The 22,922-nt window shown below is 39.9% G+C and overlaps 1 protein-coding gene across 3 annotated transcripts in view; it reads left to right on the top strand.

Annotated features, from left to right (window-relative positions):
* Nucleotides 1-22,337, top strand: part of LOC148845668 (putative peptide/nitrate transporter At3g43790) — an 81,800-nt gene extending 59,463 nt beyond the window's left edge. For all 3 annotated transcript variants that reach the window (XM_088953278.1, XM_088953277.1, XM_088953279.1), the window contains 2 exons: nucleotides 5,642-5,685; nucleotides 21,900-22,337. In XM_088953278.1, the coding sequence (XP_088809404.1) occupies nucleotides 5,642-5,685; nucleotides 21,900-21,985 (130 nt within the window). In that variant the 3' untranslated portion in view covers nucleotides 21,986-22,337. The remainder of the gene's footprint in view (nucleotides 1-5,641; nucleotides 5,686-21,899) is intronic.
* Nucleotides 22,338-22,922: the final 585 nt, after the last annotated feature.

Here is a 22,922-nt window from a genome sequence, read left to right as displayed (position 1 = left end):
GAAGAGCAATAGGAAGGTCAAGGTCTAGAACAGTCAAAGATGGGTCAGTAGAGGGCTGACCTGTTTCCTTAGGAATGATGGGAGTGGCAAGATACTCTTCTAAAGGAGTGGAAACAACCTACACATGTCTGAATCTCTGCCTTTGGTACCACCTCTGGAGAGCAGGAGCAGAAGAAGGATGGGGAGCAGGGACATTAGGGGTAGGTCCAGTGGAAGAGGTGGACACCCCATGATCGGACTCACAAGGAATGGGAAGTAGAACAGCTAGAGACAGAAAAATACTGAAGAAGGGAGTCAACTCTGCAAAGGTGACATCTCGAGATACAAAGCGGGTGCAACGAACCGGATCAAAACAGCAATAACCCTTCTGTGTGGAAGCATACCCCAAAAACACGCACTTATGAGCCTTGGGTTCAAACTTGTGCCTTTGGTGACTATGAATATGCACATAGCAAGTACACCCAAACACACAGAGAGGAAGAGAAAAGAGATCCTCATCCAGGAAGAGAAGACTAAAAGGGGTTTTAAAGCCAAGGACCCAGGAGGGCATATGGTTGATCAGAAAGGTAGCAATAAGAACAGCATCTCCCTAAAACTTTATAGGAACATGGGATGCAAATAAAAGGGATCTGGCAACCTCAACCACATGCCTGTTCTTTCTTTCTGCCACCCCGTTTTGTTGTGGAGTGTAGGAACAAGAACTTTGATGAATAACCCCAAAAGTTTCAAGATAGGTGGAGAGGGTTCTCTCAAAATACTCCTTAGCATTGTTAGAGCGGAATATTTTGATACAGGTATTAAACTGGGTGAGGATGAGTTCATGAAAATTTTTCCCAATAGCTGGTACTTCATCCCTGGATTTCATGAGATAAATCCAAGTGTAACGTGAGTAATCATCAATGAAAAGGATAAAGTATCTATAACCCCCCATGGTTGGCATGTGATATGGCCCCCACACATCAGAGTGAACAATATGGAAAGGAGAAAATGATCTTTTATTGCTAATTGAATAGGAATGTCTACAATGCTTTGCCAGCTCACATGATTCACAATGAAGACTCGATAAAGACACTCCTTTATACATATGTGGGAACAGATGACTCAAAGCAGAAAAGGACAAGTGACCAAACCGAAAATGACATAATAAAATTTTGTTAACAGACTCTGACACGACTGACTCTAAGTTAACTCCATGAGGTGGTCCCAAAGCTTGATCTGGTGTGTCCAGCAAGTATATTCCGTTCGCCTCATGGCCACTCCCAATCATCCTCTGAGACTGCTAGTCCTGAAAAACACAATTAGTGGGAAAGAAAGTTATGCTGCAATTCATTGACTTTGTTAAGCTACTAACAGATAAGAGGTTTGTGTTAAGCTTAGGGACATGAAGAACAGAAGATAAGAACAGGGTGTCAGAGGTCTTTATATCACCTTTACCAGAGATGGGGGCAAGGGACCCATCGGCAAGGGATATTTTCTCTTTCCCAGAGAGGAGGTGATATGAGCAAAATAGGTTAGATAGGCTGGTCATATGGTCTTATGCACCGGAATCAATAATCCAAGGGATTTTACGATTACTTGAAGCTGAAGCATGATTCGCAGAAGCACGAGTACCTGAGTGAGCAAAAGCCGATGAAGATGATGTACTGTTGGAAGGGTGAGTTGAAGAAACCGTAGCTTCCTGGTGATCTAGGAGCCTCCCATACTTCTCAAAATCCAGTTTCATTGCAGCCAACTGCTCAATAGTTGATTTTTCTTCGCTTTCCTTACTTCCCCCTTCAAGCACTGTAGCAGCATTTGCAGTCTTGGATTTTCCCACTTGACTGCCCTTCTTAGGGTTATTATTGTTCTTAAATCTATCAGGAAGAAGTTTAGGACAAAGCTTCCAGCAGGTGTCCTTTGTATGTCGTGGTTTCTTGCAATATTCACACAACTGCTCTCTTTTCTCAGTAGGGCCCTTCGGTTTCATTCCCGCATGTGCAAAATGTTCTGTAGATGGACTCTGCAACTGCACCTGCCGCCTACTTTTCTCACTACTTATCATAGCATATGCCTATGAAAGAGTAACCTCATCCCTGGCCAAAATGTTATGTATGATAATATCAAACTCAGGGTTGAGTCCAATGAGAAACTCAAACACCCTATTTCTCTCCACTAGCTCTCTATACATTTCAGCATCCTTTTTACTCTCCCATACCACTGTTTCCATAACATCAATTTCCTACCATAGGGACTTTAGTATAGAGTAGTAGATTGCCACACTCTTCTCACCCTGTCTCAGGTTCTTCACATCACTTTTCAATTTGTATGCTCTGGCTACATTCAGTTTTTGTGAATAGGTCTCAGTTACACTGTCCCATATCTCCTTAGCCAAAGACATCCAGAGATAATGCTGGCTTATATGAGGTTGCATAGAGTTGACTAACCATCCTATAACAGTATAGTTCTCTTGCATCTAGCCTGTGAGATACCCGAGTTTTCCTCTACTACAAACATAGATTTTTATAGACTGGGCCCAAGCAAGATAGTTCGTCCCATCTAGCTTAATTGTGGTAACACCCGTCAAAACAGAATCTACTGGAGCAGGTCCAGCACCTGCTTGAACTCACTTCCGTATGTCTCCATTAATCAAATGAAAATCAAAGAACAGAAAATTTTGACTATGTAAACTTACTTGAAGTCAAACTAGAACTTGGGTGCTTGAAAAACTAGGGTTTTGCTCCATCCAGCAGATGGGCGGGAGAGAGAAGACACTGCCACACCTACCAGAGTAACCCAAACTCTTCCAAACCAGAACCGCCCTCCTTTAGCAGTCATAAGACACCTTCCAAGCACAGAGTGCCACACCCAAGCTTCACCTTTCCTGGTAACTCGAAAATCTCCAGTTGGCTAGGGTTTTGGGCAGTAGCAAAACAGCATCACTTCTTGGCAAAATCTGGCCAAAACTAAACTCTCCAAACCCTTCTACCAATTAGGCAAGTGATTCTCTATACTATAGAGAACCTATCTCTCCATACACTCTCTTGATTTTAGAGTGTACAGGAACAAAGAAAAAAAAGAAGAAAGAGGAACTGAACCCGCTCTGATACCAAGATGTAAATCAGTCCTCTAATATCAAGATTAAATTTAGTGATTAGCAGAATAGAACAGATGTTAATAACTATATAAGAGAGGAAGATGGCGAAGAGAAGAGGTAAGAGAAGAAGAAGTCGATTTAATCACCCTTCTCCTCTAACCCTATTTTTTATTAATTTCTAAAAAATTGATGATGATAAGTATACGCTTAAGTGGGCGGCCAGCTTGGCACTTACGTAAAGAAAGTAAAATAAGAACAAATAACAAGCCCATTAAGTTAGGCCCATCAACATAAAATAAAAGATAAAATAAAGGATATCACATGAGAGGCTGTTAGGGCCCATTCGGCCCGGTCTCTTTACACTTGTAAATGTGTTATTGAACCTCTTTGCAATTTTACGAAATCTTTCTAATCTTAACCACTAGTTAGAGAGAACAGAATGGAGATTCAAATGTTAAGGCGGAGAGATAAGGTATCCCTCTACTAAACCCTAACCCTTAAGAAATGGAAACCCTAATGGATCTCACTACCCTAGGCATATAAGACTCTTTATATATGATATAAAGAGACCTCAAAATGTACAGTTTGACCAGCCCTAGAGAGTAAATTGTGGATGCACAAGAGGTGCTCAGTAGACCTCATTTTGGTGTAATAGTTGCATTAAATTGAAGTAGTATGATCTACATTGGTAGTAATTGATTAGCCTCGACATCTTATGTGATTGAAGGAAGTAATATGATCTACATAGGATCAGTGATTTAAAAGGCGCGCCTAGGCACATAGCCGAGGCGCATTTTAGGGTAGGCGCCTCACCCAGGTCCTAGGCACAACACTTTCAAAAGGTGCATGCCTAGTGCTCCTAGGCGTGTGCCTGATGCGCCTTGTGCCTTGGCCCGGGCGTATGCCTTTTGAAAATTGTATGCTTTTTTGCTTTTTTTGAACCTAACGAGGGCTGGGGGCTTTGCCTCCGGTCCCCCGACCACGCCCTTCGAGGCAAGCCCAAACAAGTCCATGTTAGGGTCTTAAATTCTTGATTCTCACACAAAAAAATATTGAGTTTATAATTTTAACTGCTCTAAGAACCCCCTATTTGCAAATGTTGTTCATTCATTTATCTTAATAAAATATCTTCTTAATTATAAACTCATTATTTTTTTGTGTGAGAATTAAGAATTTAAGACCCTAGCTGGACTTGTTTGGGCTTGCCTCAAGGGGTGTGGCACAAAGGCGACTTGTAGAATCAAGAATGTAATATGTTTTACATCACATTAGCTACTTGAAGTAATGCAATTGAGGAAAAAAAGAGATTGTGGGACTTACATGCTTGAAAATGTTATATATGTTTCATTTTATTTTTAAATTTTCATTTGAATTTGATTTACATGTTATGTTTGTGTATTTTAATTTTAGATAATAGGTATTTTAAACCAATAATTTTAAAATTTAAGTTTATATTTCTTATTGATATTATGTTTAATAATTTTTTTGCTTTTTTTTTTATTTTTTGGCATTTTTGAATTTTCTGACTTTTTTTTATTTTTTTAGCAATCTTTTGTATTTTTGCGCCTTGCTTCAAAAAGGTGCGCACCTCGCCTTGCGCCTTGCGCTTTTAAAACACTGCATAGGATCAACCAACCAATTTTATCAACCTACTAGCAGGAATTATTCATTCGTATTATTAGAAGTCACTCATAAAATATTCACTCCAAATATTGGAAGGGGCAGATATTTGATTACATCGACATACCAGGTATATATCTCACAATTGAGCTTCATTGGTTGGTGATGTCAAATGCAAACAAATCTAAGATAAGATCAAATAATGTTGTCATGTTTGAGGATGATAAGCAACAACTAGAGACTTCACCAATCATAAAGTTAGACAAAGTTCTAATTCAATGTTTGTCTACACAAGCACTTATGCTGCTATGCATATATTTTGAATCTATTATCTTGATGGATATATTATCCCTTCTCTTAGGGAAACAACTCCATTTCAACCTACTCAAGCTAATCATCCTATGTTGGGCATGTCTATATCCTAATTATATATTATCTCCATGTTAGTAGAATCAACCAATAACTTTATTGGACTTTGAGGGCATAAAATGTCTAGCAGAAATATATCTCTATTAATGGTAATGAACCAATTGTTTTATTAGTACTTATATGAATCCCTTAATCTTCTCCTATTTGATATAATGCATCACTTGTAATGGTTATTTGAGTTTTAAATATGCATTTATGCTTCTTTAATGTTACCTAAAGTTTCAATGAAGAACTTGATGTTTTGTTACTTTGTCTAATGTTTTCCAGTTTTTCTAGATTTCTTGAAGTTTCCCCAATATTTCCCCATTTTTTGCATGGTAAAATTTCCTTAAGAATTGAGATTGTGAACATTTATCATGTATTTAGGGTTTTTTTTTCTTCATTCCCATGGATGTTGTATCCTCTTTCTTGGAAAAGAGGGGAAATATTGAGGATCATCACAATATTGACGATTTGCTTTGCTCGCATCCTCAACTTTTTTTTCTATCATTCAGTCTTAGAATTCTTTTGTATTTGCAGATTCTCACTTGCACAAAAGCGTCAACATGCTGCCTTCCTTCCAGGTATAATGCTTCACTAAGTTAATTCCTATACCACATTTTCTGAAAGATTTTGTCCACAAACAATGCCTAGGTAGCATTGATGGCAGAACATCCTTTGAACACCCATTTGTGATTATCATGTATTGGAAACACTCCTGGGCCCAGGTCCATTATGGACAGTTTGGTATGTGAGCCCAGCCCCAACATGGGCACCACATGCAACATGAATGCAAAAGCTTCCTCAGCAACACATATCACCAAGTTTTACGTTAGGAAGTCATGTCAGCCACTCAAATAAAACAAAGAATAACTAATTCTGTTATGGAGATGTTTTGCTTGTACGAGCCTATATAAGGCATCTGATAGTGGAATGAGGGTCACAAACCCTAATTGAGCTAACTTCCCCTCCTCCTCTCTCTTCTCCTCCTCCTCTCCCTCTTCTCTCCTTTTCTTCTTCTCTTACTCGCCATTCTTCTATTTTCTGTGCAAGAGTGAAGGTTAAGCTTCCTTCTGGAAGGTTTAGAGTTAGGTCATTCCTAACAAATCTGGTATCAGAGCACCTCACCTCGGTGTGCATTCCTCATATGAGATGCCTAACACTCGGTTCATTTCTATTCACTAATGGATCGATAAGATAGAATTAGATCTCCATCGGGTGGTTGTGGAACTGTGAGAGATGGAGACCCTATCTGTTGTAGCCACCTGATGTGAGAAGATGTCACTAAATATAGGTTGAGATAGCGATTTAGAAGCATAGAACCAAGGGAGTCATCAGAGAATGGGATCTCTCACGGGGAAACATGTCAAGCTTGCTTTCCTGCATTCTCTGATGAGGACTCTCTTTCCTGGATTTTTCAACCTGAAAGATACTTTGAATTACATGATACCCCTAGCCACCAAAGGGTCATTGTGGCCTGTATTTATCTTGAAGATGAAGTTATCCAGTGGTACTAATGGTACTGATGTATGGGCGGATTTTACTGATGCCTTATGTGTAAGGTTTGAAACAATGGGGTTTTAGGATTCTGACGAGGAACTGTCCAAACTTAAACAAGTAGGGATTGCCTGGGACTGGGAGTACCAAGTGGCATTTGAGAGACTAGCTACCCTAGTCCATGGGTGGCCTGAGAAGGCCCCAGTGGGCTGTTTTGTAGGAGGGTTAAAGGAGGAAATCTGCCTAGAGGTAAAGGTGATGCAGCCTACCTCGTAATGAGTATTGTAAGGTTGGCCATGCATGAAGAAAAGATTAGCCGAATAAGGAAGGTTCCTAGGTCCATTGGCCAGACCAGCCAAACCCCTAACCCAAAAAAAGAAATGGGATTTTGGGCTGACCGTCGGTGACTGGAAAACCTACTACAATTCACTTTAAGTGACTTACTTGGGTTGAAATGCAGGAGGAGCGCCAAGACAAGGGTCTCTATTATAATTGTGATGAGAAGTTCCTACCTGGGCATAAATGCAATGCCTAATAGGCTTACTTTAAACCGAGCTGGAAGGAGATGAGTCACTATTGGGCCCACATAACATTGAAGAAGAATGTGGGTTGATTGGGAATCAGGCCAATGACAGCCCTGAAGTCTCTCTTTATGCCTTGACCAGGCTAACACGCCCCAGAACCATGAGGGTAGTGAGCATAGGGCAGTATTCATTCTAATTGATAGCAGGTGCACACTCAACTCCCTATCAAGTGTGCTAGCTTGCCAATTGGGCCTGACCAAACAAGCAACTTTTTCTTTTAAGTTGGTGTGGATGGCAAATGGAAACTTCTTAGGTTGTGACAGCATATGTAAGGGCCTCATTTTGAAGATTCCACCCTACTACTTTGAACTAGATTTACACACCTTAGATTTGAGTGGGCAAACATGGTTTTGGGGGTAGATTGGCTAAGCTAGTTGGGCCTAGTTAACCATTGACTTTGAGTGGCAAGGAAATAAGGTGCATCTTCAAGAGCTGACTAGGGGTTCCTAAACAGGTGGGCCTCCACTCCATCAAACATAGCTACAGGGAAGGGAAACCATAGTCATGCAGACAAATTCTAGTCTGGCGGGCCCGACCCTTATGTTTGATGAAGCCCACATCCATGGGCTGGGAGCCCTTGAATAGCTTAAGTCCTTACTACAAGAATTTCAAGAGTTGTTCTAGGAACCAGAAAGGTTGACTCCTGAGAGAGAATAGGACCATTGAATTCCCATCACCCCCAGAGCTTCTCCTACTAATGTATGGCCATATTGATATCCCTACTACCAGAAGCAGGAGATTGAGAAGATGGTCTGTGAACCGTTAGACAAGGGATTGATTCATCCTAGCAGCAGTCCATACTCCTCACCTGTGTTATTAGTTCAGAAGGATGGCTCATGACATTTTTGTGTAGACTACCAAACCTTAAATAACATCATTATCCGGGATCAATTTCCTATTCCACTCATTGATAAGCTGTTAGATGAGCTATGGCATGCCCAAGTTTTCTATATATTTGACCTAAGAGCTAGGGTACAGTTGAAAAACAGCCCACTTGATGTATGGAACTGTTTGAGATTAGATGCAAACCAGAAAATGAACAAACAAGAGAGGAAGAGAAGAGAGAGCTGGCGGCAATGAGTGTTAGAGAGTAAGAGGTTCGAACATTACTCCTCTCTAACACTCTAAACATCTTATTAATAAGTTAATCTTTGACAAATTACAGAGAGGCCCTTGAGTGAGCAGGAAAATACAAAAAAACAGAATATTACAGAGTATGGGCCCAGAATAAGGCCCAGGCCCACAACAGAGAGAGAAACATAACATAACATGAAATGACAGTCTATGGGCCATTCGGCCCATCTTCTCTACACTCCCCCTCAAGCTGAGCATAGATGTTAATCATGCCCAGCTTGCCAGTGTCATGTTGAAGCCTTGCCTTGGAAATGCCCTTGGTGAGAAAATCTGCCAATTGTCCTTCAGAAGTAATGAATGGAAGACACACTTCACCGGAGGAGACTCTTTCACGAATAAAGTGTCTATCAACCTCAATATGTTTGGTTCTATCATGTTGTACCGGGTTGTGAGCAATGTTGATGGCAGCCTGATTATCACAGTACAACATCATGGGTTTGTCATGATCGACCCCAAGTTCTTCCATTAAGGACCTTAGCCACAACAATTCCGAGACTCCATGTGCCATGGCTCTATATTCTGCTTCTGCGGAGGATCGAGCCACAACTGTTTGTTTCTTACTCCTCCAAGAGACAACATTACCAGCCACCAGACTGCAATACCCTGAAGTAGATCTTCTATCATCAATATTTCCAGCCCAATCAGCATCAGTATAGGCTTCAAGTTTCAGATGACCATGTTTGGCAAATAGAATTCCTTTTCCTGGAGAGCCTTTCAAATAGCACAAAATCCGTTCTGCTGCTGCCATATGGGTATCTCTAGGAGCATGCATGAACTGGCTTATGCAATTGACAGCATACGCAATATCTGGCCTGGTCATGCACAGGTACAAAAGCTTCCCAAGAAGTCTCTGAAAGACCCCTTTGTCTTCCAACAAAGTTCCATCCGAAGCTGAAAGTTTGTGACTCATATCAATAGGAGTTGCAGCTGGTCTTGCACCCAATTTTCCAGTTTCAGACAACAAATCAAGGACATATTTCCTCTGGGAAATAAGAATCCCATCCCTGGATCTGGCAACTTCTATGCCAAGGAAATATCTCAACTCCCCCAGATCCTTAATCTCAAATTCTGTATGGAGGAAAGACTTAAGGCCCAGAATGCCTGAGGCATCATCACCAGTCACTATAATGTCATCAACATACACAATGAGATACACTGCTAGAGACCCACTTTTCTTCACAAAAAGAGTATGATCTGACTGTGTCTGAACATAGCCGAATTTAACAAGTGCAGCTCTAAATCTCTCAAATCAGGCTCTAGGAGATTGTTTGAGGCCATAAAGAGATTTCTTCAGTTTACATACCTTTCCTTGCATATCTTTCCCATACATTCCTGGAGGAAGACACATGTAGACCTCCTCATGTAAGTCACCATTCAGAAATGCATTCTTTACATCTAACTGATAGAGAGGCCAATCAAAGTGAGCTGCCAGAGATAAAAGAACCCTCACGGATGTCATCTTAGCAACAGGGGCAAAAGTCTCCAGATAGTCAATCCCATATGTCTGTGTGTAGCCCTTTGCAACAAGTCTGGCCTTGTACCTCTCAATAGTCCCATTTGCCCTGTATTTAATGGTAAAAACCCACTTGCATCCAACTGGATCCTTCCCTTCAGGCAAATCCACCACCTCCCAAGTACCATTTTCATGTAGACATCCATTTCAGCCTGCATGGCATCTCTCCATTCTGGAATCCCAGGAGCTTCTGATACAGACCTAGGAATGGGGTTAGAAGCAACTGAAGAGAGGTAGGCACAATATGAAGGGGAAAGTAGGTCATAAGAAAGGTGTTTGGAAATGCAGTGTGCAGTGCACTTCCGCTTTCCTTTCCTAACTGCAATGGGGACATCAAGATCTGGGAAGGGGGATTCCAAGGGAGCTGAAGCAATACCTGTTATCTCATCTGTGATTGGGAGGGTATGAGCCTCATCTGTTGTAAGGGAAACCACTTGCTCATTCCTGGATCTCTGCCTTTGATACACTTTGGGATTATGGGTAGGACGAGGAGGTAAAGAAATAGGAGCACTAGGACAAGAGGAATGAAGTGGCTGATCCTCCTTTGATTCATTTTGTGAGGATACAGATTTGTCAAGAGACTGAATTGGGACAGGAAGGGGAAGAGCAAAAACTTGTGACAGACTCTCCCCCTGTTGACAATGTCCTTCCTGAGAGGAACCATAAAAAGGAGAAAGTTCATCAAAGGTAACATCCATAGAGACATGTCTGGTGCCAGCCTTTGGATCAAAACAACAATAACCCTTTTGTGTGGGGGAGTAACCAAGGAAGATGCATTTGTGGGCTTTTGGTTCAAACTTGTGTCTCTGCACACTTGGAATGTGAACATAACAGGTACAACCAAACACACGAAGAGGAATTGGGAAGAGATCCTTATCTGGATGAAGAATACTAAAGGGGGATTTAAACCCTAAAACCCTGGATGGCATACGGTTTATGAGATAGGTAGCAGTAAGTACAGCATCACCCCAAAATCTTGTGGGAACATGTGAGGCAAATAAAAGGCTCCTTGCAACTTCAACAATATGTCTATTTTTCCTCTCAGCAACTCCATTTTGTTCAGGGGTTCTAACACAGGAGCTTTGGTGAATAACCCCCATGTCAGTGAGATACAAGGATAAGCTCTTCTCAAAATACTCTTTTGCATTGTCAGATCTGAAAACCTTAATTCTGGTACCAAATTGAGTTAAAACAAGCTCATGAAATTGCCTCACAAGTCTCGGGACTTCGTCTCGGGATTTCATTAAGTATATCCAAGTGAATCTAGAAAAGTCATCAATAAACAGGATAAAGTATTTGTAGCCCCCCATAGAGGATAAGTGGTAAGGCCCCCACACATCAGAGTGTACAATATGAAAAAGAAAAGAGGATCTTTTATTGCTCACAGGGTAATTTTTTCTACAATGCTTTGACAACTGACATGACTCACAATTGAGACTGGACACACTGACTCCCTTAAACAGTTTGGGAAGCAAATGACTTAAAGCAGAAAAAGGTAAATGACCCAACCGACAATGACTCAACATAATTTGACTGACAGACTCTGAAGAAGTAGAACCAAAAGCAACATTCTTGGTATGATCAAAGCATTGGCCAGGGGTGTCGAGCAAGTATATTCCATTCGCTTCATGGCCACTCCCAATCACCTTCCGAGACTTCAGGTCCTGAAACACATAGTGAGAAGGGAAAAATGTTACACAACAATTCAATGACTTGGTCAAGCTACTTACAGATAACAAATTGGTATTTAACTTAGGTACATGAAGAGTGGAAGATAAGAGTAAAGAGTCTGTAGGCTTGACAGTTCCCTTGCCAGAAATAGGGGCAAGAGAACCATCAGCTAAGGTGATTTTGTCACGACCAGGAAGCAAATCATATGACACAAACAAAGTGGAAAGGTTGGTCATGTGATCAGAAGCACCTGAGTCAATGATCCAAGGGGTCTTGGGATTACCTGAGGTAGATGCATGGTTAGCAGAAGCCCTTATACTTGAGTGAGCAAATGCAGTGGTGGCTGGACTTCCAGAAGGGTTGGATGATGAAGTTACACCTTCAAGCTGGCTGATCATCCTTCCAAACTTCTCATATTCAGCTTTCATGGCTGCCAATTGTGCACTTGCAGACTCAAACTCTGTATCTGTACTTGTGGCTGTATGTGCACTTCTTGTCTTTCTACTGTCATTCTTCTTCTGGAATCGGATAGGGACAAGACTGGGATGCAATTTCCAGCACTTGTCCTTAGTGTGTTTCGGCTTCTTGCAATATTCACACACCACCTCCTTCTTTCCTGTGCCACTGGGAGCTCCTGTAACCCCTTTGGGTTTGATTCCCATGTTTGCAAAATGATCATTGATACTAACCCCTTGAACGTGCACTTGCCTCCTACTTTCTTCACTGCTGACCAAAGTATATGCTTGAGACAATGAAACATCTTCCTTGGACAAGATGTTTTGCTTTGTAATGTCATATTCAGAATTCAGCCCTGTCAAGAACTCAAAGACCCTATTCCTTTCCACCAATTTCCTATATGTTTCAGCATCCTTAGGAGTATCCCATGTCACGGCCTCTATCAAATCAATCTCTTGCCATATAGATTTTAGGGTTGAGAAGTATGCTGCAAGTGACTTCTCCCCCTGTCTTAGATTCTTCACATCACTTCTCAGTTTGTAAGCTCTGGCAACATTCAACTTCTGGGAGTAAGTTTCTGCAACACTATCCCAGATTTCTTTAGCCGAGTTCATCCACAGATAATGCTGACTAATCTGTGGCTGCATTGAGTTCACAAGCCACCCAATCACTGTGTAGTTTTCTTGTACCCATCTCTCATAAGATGGATCATCCTCTGGAGGAGCTTTCTTGCTCCCAGAAATAAAACCCCATTTTCCTTTGCTACAAATGTGGATTTTCACTGATTGTGACCAATCCAAGTAGTTGGTCCCATCAAGCTTAACTGTAGTTACAGCCAGCATAGAATCAGTTGGGGTTCCCAAAATCTGTCCATATTCAGCAGCATTCTTGTTTTCAAGGCTTGGGAAATCCATCATGTAAAGGCTCCAATTAGGATTTTAATAGGTTTCTCAAGGTACTGGGGTCTTGATGAGTTTAGTTTGAGCTGAATAGGCAACAACAACTAGCTCACAGAATCAGTTCAGACTTGATAACTGTGACAGTCTAGTTCGGTGGTAGTTTTTTCTTTACTGTTTCACCCTTTAAAGGACACCCAACAAACCTCCAATCACAAGGTATTTCAGGTTCTCAACAGCCGTTGTCCCAAAGAGAAGAAAACAGGGCCACAGTCCTTAAGAGACCTTTTGTCGAACACTCAGTGTGCAGTAGTTAACGGCCTACTGTTAACTAGAAGAAATCACTTCAAGGTGTTCAGTATAGGTCCAAGAAGAGGCTGGGATGAAGATGAGACTAGTGCCACTTAGTTTTAGATCAATTTCAGCAGCTCGGCAGTCCAATAATCAGCCGAATAGCACTTCCAAAACAACCCAGAAAAACAGTCCAGCAACAATGGGCCGAATGTATGTGGGCTTTGAATGCTTTAATAGTCCTCCCAAACAACAAAAAATAACTCAGCAAAGGACTAAGAAAAGACTTACAACAAGAGAGTCTCTGGTTTGAACTATAAACCAGAGAAGATGGGCCGAACACTTGTTCTCTGAGATAACTTCGAAAGTCCTTTTCTTTGATTTCAAATCAGGCCAAACAACTTGCTCTCTGATTCTTCCTAGTCATCGAACCCTTCTCCAAGTGTATAGAAACTTGGGCACCCTCCAATGACCTCCAAGAACCAGGCGGATGATTGTAAACTTTCAGCCCTAGAACCTCCTCATGTAGTTGGCTGAACTAGAACCACATGAGGGACACGCCAAGCAATGGCCTGCTCTGATACCAAGTTGAAAAACAACCCACTTGATGTATGGAACTGTTTGAGATTAGATGCAAACCAGAAAATGAACAAACAAGAGAGGAAGAGAAGAGAGAGCTGGCGGCAATGAGTGTTAGAGAGTAAGAGGTTCGAACATTACTCCTCTCTAACACTCTAAACATCTTATTAATAAGTTAATCTTTGACAAATTACAGAGAGGCCCTTGAGTGAGCAGGAAAATACAAAAAAACAGAATATTACAGAGTATGGGCCCAGAATAAGGCCCAGGCCCACAACAGAGAGAGAAACATAACATAACATGAAATGACAGTCTATGGGCCATTCGGCCCATCTTCTCTACAGGTACCACCAAATTCGAGTTCACTTGGGGATGTGCACAAAACAGTCTTCTATACACACAAAGGCCACTATAAATTTCTGGTCATGCCTTTTGGGATGACCAGTGTTCCTTTATACATTTCATTCCCTAGTGAACAGCATTTTCATACCTTACTTAAGGCGCTTTATACTTGTATTTTTTTATGATATATTGATCTACAGTGCTAACTAGGCCCAACACATGACCCACCTGCATATTGAAGGGATGAGAGATCCATCGTATGGACGCCCAAATCTTGCGGAATAAGGTGGGCGAATTTCATAAATTTTTCTCTCCCTTTCAACTGGGAATCGCATTCCCTATTTAGAAAACCATATTTTCAAGGATCAATCTTGAACCATAAACTGAACCAGATCTGAACCAAAAAGAGTAGGAGAGAGGTATACCTGATACAGAGAAATATTATCTCTCAATGGAGGTGTTCACGCCCAAGGAATGATCTAAAGATTGCTCCCACTGAAGATAGTGCAGTGCAGTGCAGGATGAAGCAGAATCAGCAGCGTTCTCCAAGAACCTGATCCTTCGTAAGAATAGCTGGATGGCACGTGAGCAATGCTTCCAATCAGTCCTTTCCAAAGGGCTGCTATCAAGATCGAATCTTGATTTCTCCTACAAAGTTGGAGATCGAACTAGAGGTCTAGCGGCAGCAGGAAGGAGGCGACAAGAAAGAATTTTGCAGAGATTGCAGAAATCTTTCTTTTGTGATTTCAGCTCTGAAGACTAGAGAACTTGGTGATGTGTTTTCTGTTGTTGTTTCTAAAGGCTGCCGCCCCCTTCTTTTCTTGTAACCCTAAAGGATCAGCTCCTAATCCAATTAGGAGTTGCTGATCCAAATGTGATTTGGATCAGACATCTCTTTAGGTGATAAGGATAAACCCTTATCTTATCTGTGGATTAGATCAGTCCTCTCCTAATCCTATTAGGAGGCTCCTAGATCTAAATCTTATTTAGATCTTGAACTCTTTGAGTGGATAGGGTCAAGGCCCAATTCTATTAACTGATTTAATCCCAGATCCGCCCCTCATTTAAACTGATCAAATCAGCCCAATTCGTAAAGGGCTTCAGACCCATTAAGGTTGTGTGCTCACTAAGCCTTCCAAACTGCTACCCAGTTGGGCTTCCTTGTATGGTCTGGGACCCAAACATTGATCTACACATCAGCCACATGTGTTCGACCTAACCTTTGTTACAAGGCCTGGCCGAATACACTGCTATGGACAGTGCACCCCCTGAAACCCATCAGATGGGCTCTATGGGCCCAACACTTACCCTAAGTGGTCCTTGGTTCAAGTCACCTTGTAACACCCAGGGAATGTGGGAGATGCAAGATTAGCCCATCAGGCATTACCCTCAATGGTCTTACACTCAACCTCTCAGCCCATAATGATCAAACACTGCCTGACAAGAGAAGACCTCTCCCTCGGCTGCAAGGAACAGTGTTGCACTCTCTACTCATATGGATCCCGGGAATTAAAACCTTTTGCAAACATTTTAGAAACCATAATATATATACTTTTATATCTCATATAAAATATATTTTGCAAACAAATGTCAACGATTGAAATCGGTTGCCGGCAGTCTAGGTTTCCATCAGAAAGAGTGCATCCCTGATCATTACCTTTGCCCGACAAAGGGGCTGATTCTGTCACTATGATCACCCACTCAGATGAATTCTCAGACTGTCCCAACATACCCAGGTTTTGACCCCCGCTAAGGATCTCACTGATTGGTACATCAAAGACAGCCTAATCCGATGCCCAGTGTAGTATCATAGTCGAGTCTAGGGGTAGGGTGTAACTTTCCAGTTTTGCCCATTAATCTCCAAGGTCCAGGGCAATATTGGAAATTTGGTCCGGTTCAAAGATTCAATTAATCCTACACTGCATGTGCCTAGGGTCTCACCCTGGCAGCTGAGACAGGCCACCCCAACCGACTTGGTGGCACAACAGTGTCAGCCTTATCAGGATAGGTCTTCCCAGACCGACCCACCGGCTGTGAACATTCTAAACTAACACGAGTCTCCTTAAGTGTCTAGTTTAAGGGTATTACACAGAAACATACCAAGGGAACATGAATCAAATATGTACTTTTATTCATTTACAATAAACTCATAATGTACATCATTCTGATTGAAGCTAAGGGCATACAAAAACTGTCTAACACATATAGCTCTTTCTACCTTGTTGTAGCACCACTTGTATGCCAAAGAATCTAAGTGCTCATTTGGATGTTTCTGTGTGCATTATCTCAGCCATGTTGTGGAGAATGGCCATGTGATGGCAGATCCAAATAAAATAGAGGCCATCTTGAAGTTGGCCCAGGCCACCATGATCAAGAGCCTAAGGGGATTTCTCAGCTTGACATGTTATTATAGAAGATTTACAAGGAACTATGGCATTATATTGACACCCTTGACTTACCGTCTTAAGAAAGACACTTTTGGGTGGAATGAAGCAACTCAAAAGGCCTTTGACAGTCTAAAGGAATCCATCACCACCCCACCAGCGCTAATATTGCTAGATTTTACCAAGGACTTTGTGGTAGACTGTGATGCCTCAGGGATTGGATCAGGCACAATACATATGTAAGGAAGGCCAGTTGCATACTTCAACAAGGTTTTTTCGACTCAGGCCCAAGCTAAGTCCATGTATAAAAAGGAGCTCGTGGCCTTAGTCTAGGAGGTGCAAAACTGGAGACCTTACCTCCTTGGAATGCGATTTATTATCAAATTAGACCATCGCAGCCTTTGATACCTCCTACATCAACAGGTTCTCACAGATGCTTAGCAATGCTAGGTGACCAAGCTTCTAGGGTATGATTATCAGATAGAGTAGGGAACAGTAACAGAGCCACAAATACAATTTCAAGGCAACATGAGTTGGCCCAGATGTAGGTGTACAGGTCATGTATCTCTTGTCCGAAGCCTTAAAACAAGATGCCCAAGGGAGCCCAAAACTCACTCGAATCAAGGAAGCTTTTTACCAAGAGTCCACATCACACGTGGAGTACTTTGCCATTAATGGCTACTATTCTACAAGGGCTAAATGGTTATTCCAGTGGGTTCAGCCCACATTCCAAATCTCCTATTTCTGTTTCACAACTCACCAATGGGAGGACATTCAGGAATACCACTAACTCTTCAGCGGGTTTCTTCTCACTACTACTGGAAGGGAATCAGAAAAGCAGTACAAGATTATGTAGCTATCTGCCCAGTTTGTCAACAGCAAAAATATGAGGCAAGGGCACCTCTGGGTCTTCTCCAGTCATTACCAGTTCCAGATCAGGCTTGGGAAGTGATTACTATGGATTTTGTTTTAGGACTCCCCACATCTTATGGTAAGTCAGTGATTTTAGTTGTTGTCGATAGATTAACAAAATATGGACACTTTTCTGGGCTTCCACATCCTTACTCAGCCTCATTAGTGGCTAAGAACTTTGTGAAAAAAGTTGTCAAGTTACATGGCACTCCGGGCTCCATTATAACCAATAGAGACTCGGTATTTATGAGCAATTTCTGGTTATATTTCTTCAAATTACAAGGCATCCAGATCAGTCACTCTACAAGCTATCACCCACAAAGTGATGGACAAATGGAGGTAGTAAACCGATGTCTTCAAACGTATCTCAGATGTTTCGCTGGTTCTCACCCCAAGCAATTGAAAAAGTGGCTACCGTGGGCGAAATGGTAGTATAACACCATCTTACATCAGCGGCAAGAATGACTCCCTTTCAGGCCTTATATGGCAAGACCCCCCCCCCACCCCTCAATCTTATCTCATGAAAAGGGGTCAACAACGGTGGCAGCAGTAGAAGAGAGCTAGTACTCCAAGATCAAATCCTAAAAGAACCTAAGGTGAACCTACACCAGGTCCAGTAATTGATGAAGACCTCATATGACAAGAAGCACCACGAGTTGGAGCACCAGGTTGGTGGTTTAGTTTACCTGAAGTTGCATCCTTATAGACAACTCTCTCTAGTAAGAAAGTGCTGGCAGAAGTTAGCCCCAAAATATTATGTACCCCTTCGCATTATTGAGAGGGTAGGAAAGGTGGCCTACCAGCCTGAGCTTCCAGCGACTTCCAAACTCCACCCTGTTCTTCACATCTCATTACTCAAGAAGCACATTGGCCCAGCCATACCCTCAAGTCCGACTCTCCCTCACTTCAACAGGGAAGGCCAGGTGCAGCTGCACCCTTGTAAGATTCTAGACATTCTTTGACTCGACAAGGCAAGCAGGTCATCAAGGAGGTTTTGGTGTAGTGGGCTAATTTTCCAAAGGAGGCAACTCAGTAAGCATGGAAGAAGTTACATCAAGAGTTTCCTAAGATAGACCTTGAGGACAAGATCCATTTTGAAGGAGAGGGTATTGTTGGAAGTACTCCTGGGATTAGGCCCATTATGAACAGTTTGGTACATGAGTCAAGCCTCAACATGCGCACAACATGCAACATGAACATAGGAGAGCTTCCTTGGCAGCAACATCACCAAGTTTTACATTAGAAAGCCACATCAGCCACTGAAATAAGACAAAGGATAACTAATTTTATAATGGAGATGTTTTGCTTGTACCAGCTATATAAGGCAGTTGATAGTGGAATGAGGGTCACGAACCTAATTGAGCTAACTTCCCCTCCTCTCTCTCATCCTCCTCCTATCCCTAGTCCCTCTTCTCTCCTTTCTCTTCTTCTCTTACTCGACATTCCTTTGTTTTTTATGTAAGAGTGAAGGTTGAGCTTCCTTCTAGAAGTTTTGGAGTTAGGCCATTCCTAACAGGATGCAACCATACCAAAGGAAACCTATAGGTAAATTTTCCCATGCATAATTTTGCGTAGAAGGTCATTACCTAATGTTAGTCCTAGCTATCTGGAGTCTTAGGATGGGTGGACTTAAGGAGTGGCAATTTCGTAGGAATTTTTGGGTACCCAACCCGTCCTGACCCTAATAGGACTAGTTTATCAAAACCTTATAGGGTTTGGGATTTTAGATTAAAACCCTATAGGGTTTGGGACGATTTTGGGTTTTGACTTTAGGGTATCTGATACCCAATACCAGTTTTATTTTACATGGGTACATGTTCCCAATACTCTACTATAAACCTGGTTATATGTATAAGAAATAAAATATGTGGTATGGTATAATATATAGTATAAAATTAATTATAATATATAATATATTAAGAGAAATTAATTAAGTAGAAGCTATGAGGAGCCCTATGGCCTATGACATTCCTAATTTGTTAATTTACGAGTTTGGGCCATCTGGTTAGGTTCAAGTACAATCCAAGCAATACTTTTAGGTTAGTTGCTTGTCTATGAAATTTAAATTTTTATTAGTTAATTTTAAAAATTTTATTGACACAATTATTATTAAATTTAAATGGATTTTAAATTAATATAATGAGGATTTAAAATTGCAAAATACAAATAGTATCTATTTGTCTAAATTCAAATTAAGAATCAATTGGTTTGGGTTAAGTCCACCCAAGCAATATTTCTAGGTGAAATATTTTTTATCAATTAATTTTAAAAATTTATTGGTGTAATTATTTGTAAATTCAAATGGACTTCAAATTAATTTTATTAGAATTTGGGATTGCAATTTTGCAAATGCTATCTATTTGTCTGAATTTAGATTAATACTCAATTAGTCTAGGTAAATTCAAGTCCAATCCAAGCATTATTTTTAGGTGATATACTTGTTAATAATTTTTAAATATTTATAGTTATTTTTTAAATTGTATTATCATAATTAAGATTGCAAATGGTATCTATTTGTCAAAATTCAAAATTGAAACTCAATTTGAAATGATAATTTTAACTCTTAAGTGCATTGGATCAAATTCGACTCTCACGAGGGATAGGGTTGAGGGTTATATGACCCTATTTGATATGGAGGTACGAGCATAGGCTACCCTCATTCCCAAGCCCCAAATACCTTATGATGTGAAAATTAAAAGGAAAAAAGAAAGAAAACAATTGCTTTAGAATTTGGTAGGGGTGGAAATAGATGGGTTGACCAAACCATGGGCAAATTGTTGAAACCCAAACAATCCTTCGATTTTTATAATATTGAGAACCAAAACCAAACCAAACTAATTGGTTCAGTTTTTGATCGGTTTGCTTCTTTGGTTTTTTATATTTATAATATATATTATAGATGAATGTATAAATACATGATACATATTAAAAATATATATGTACCAGTCAGTTCAATTAACAATCAATTTTTTATAGGTTAATCAAAACCAAAAGGACTTTTCAGTTTGATTTCCTTGGTTTTAGTACATTTTTTCGGTTTTTGATGTGAACATTACTAGAATTTAGAAGGATTTAATAGAGTTTTCTTGTAAGACCTAAGTCTCATATGTATTACATATTATAATATATGGTATTATGTTATACTGTTATTGTGAATTACAATATATTAGAACATGACATATATTACATAACTTTTAATATTATATATATATATATATATATATATATATATATATATATATTAGAACATGATATATATTACATAACTCTTAATAATATATATTAATATTATATATTATATATATACATATACATATATTAGTATGGATGTATCTTTGATAAAAAATATATATCATATTAAATATAGATAGACCAAATCACCAACATACCCTTTAAATACGTAATGGTTTTAGGAATTAGGACTTTAAGAATTTTTTTTAAGTCAAGTTTCAGTCCTTCAACCTTCATGTTTATTTGTTTATTTGTTTACTCATTTACCCTTAAGGTTTAACAGTTAAGAGCAAGATCCAAGACCTATTGATGGGTAACTTTTGGGTTTTTTGGATTTTTGGTTCTTTAGAATTACAAACTTAGTTTTATTTATTTTTTGACTTACACTATTTTGTTCTGTTCTTTTATATGGAAGGATTCTATGTAATGTTGGTTCTTGTTGAATGTTATTGGTTGATAATGAATTTTGAAGAACTTTTTTTATATACTTAATGTTGAGCTTGGAGAAAAGTTTAATTTGATCATATGATAATTGGTTGTCTACTTTCTAATTTATTCCTTATTCTTCGTTATAGTCTCTAAGAGCAAGTGTTCTCTGTCTCTTTCTAATTTATTCCTCATTCTTTGATAGACAACAAGTTGTCTACTTTCTTTGACATCCATATTCTTCATCCTTAATCACCCTAAGTCCATCCTCGTCTACCCTACAAAGCCCCATTACCATACCGAAATTTATAAAACCCCTACCTGTCCTACATCATGCCCTTACAAGAAGAGAAAATATAGAATAATTCTACAATACAAAATATACCCTGTGTTACTGGTACCATAGAAGCACCATATGCAGTAAATTTTGCTAACTTGGCTGTAAATGTTACACCGTAAGATCATTGTATACAAGATTTACAATCTTGATGTGCAATATTTGTAGCCTATAGTGTTTTTACAGTATCAGCATCATAAAACATGTTTTTTGTGTTGTAGAATTTATGGGAAAAAAACTAGAAGAGTAATGGCACAATATATACTCTCGTATACCTTCCTCCCAATTGCCTTGCACATAGGATCCTCACTAATAATGATACGCTTCTCATCAACTTTCAAAATACCATTTTATAATTTATCTTTGATAGAGATTGCTTTCGATTCCATTTATCGTCAATAGATCTCATGACGGGTTCTAGCTTTGAAGAAAAGCTAATAACCGTGAAATATAGCCATCTATATTTTCCAATTTTGTTGCAAAGTGTGCAAAGTTTTGGTTTTTCCTAATAAAAGACTGATTGTAGTTGGCTCACCTAAATGCAGGTGATCAGATAGTTTTCTTCATACTAAATGTAATTACTGCAGTTGAAGTGGTCCTGACTTTCAAGCCATTTCTAACTCGGCCCTAATGCGTGAAGCTAATATGCCGTCTATTGAGCCTGCAGACTCCTTTTTGGTAGTTTCTCTATGAAATGAAGTTGTCCACCCCTATCCCAGTTATTATGCATGATAACTCTTCCCAAAAGAAAAAAAAAATGCTTGATAACAATTGCTATATTCCTGGACGACTGTAAATCAATTCTAATACTAGAATTAACTGTAGCATGGTCTACTTTTTAAAGTAAAGATCACAATGAAGTTGTAAAGTTGGGTGGTTATGGGATTCGAGGATGGGCTACCCCTGGTTGTGTAGCCCAATGAAAAAAAAAAAAAGAAGCTAGAGGCTCGATAAACAATGCAATTTATTTCCAATTGTCTCTCGGTTTATACCCAGCTAAGTTTGACACTAAATTGCTCAAACAAAAGAACAGGAGAAAAATAAATGATTAAATACTTTTTCCCGTGAACCACATAAAACACAAATTGTATCCTCTTTTTTGCTCCACCTGCTAGTTTTACTTTTATGTGAGAACAGCTCAGCCCATGAAGCTTTCCAAGTAAAAAATTGGAACGATAAGAAACTTTGGTCTTCCAGATAATATGCTACCTGAATTTGACCTCTTCCAAATTAGTTTGTCTCTAATAATGATCTATTAGGTTTCAATTGTGCAATATGCTTAATCACCTATGGCTGAAACAGTTCTTGTATCTTCTCCATATTCCAAGTATCATTTGTGTTCATTAGATCTCAAAAATTTACTAACATTGCTGATCTGTTAATTTTATGCCGCTTGGGGTTGTTGGTAATCATGGCTCCTTTAGAGCATCTACTGACGTTCCATCCTTAATAATCCAAAGAAAATTAGGCTGAAGTTCTTTTAGAACTTCTATGGTTTGCCTCCACCTAAGTGAGCTATTGTTTTTTGCCTTTAGTTGAAAAAAGGGGTAATGTTTGCCTTTTATATA

Source organism: Nelumbo lutea, chromosome 7 (assembly GCF_056320005.1).
Source record: "Nelumbo lutea isolate HS-2025 chromosome 7, American lotus-T2T, whole genome shotgun sequence".
Lineage (NCBI taxonomy): Eukaryota > Viridiplantae > Streptophyta > Magnoliopsida > Proteales > Nelumbonaceae > Nelumbo > Nelumbo lutea.
Note: the sequence above shows the minus strand (reverse complement) of the source record. Positions and strands in the feature narration are given on the sequence as shown.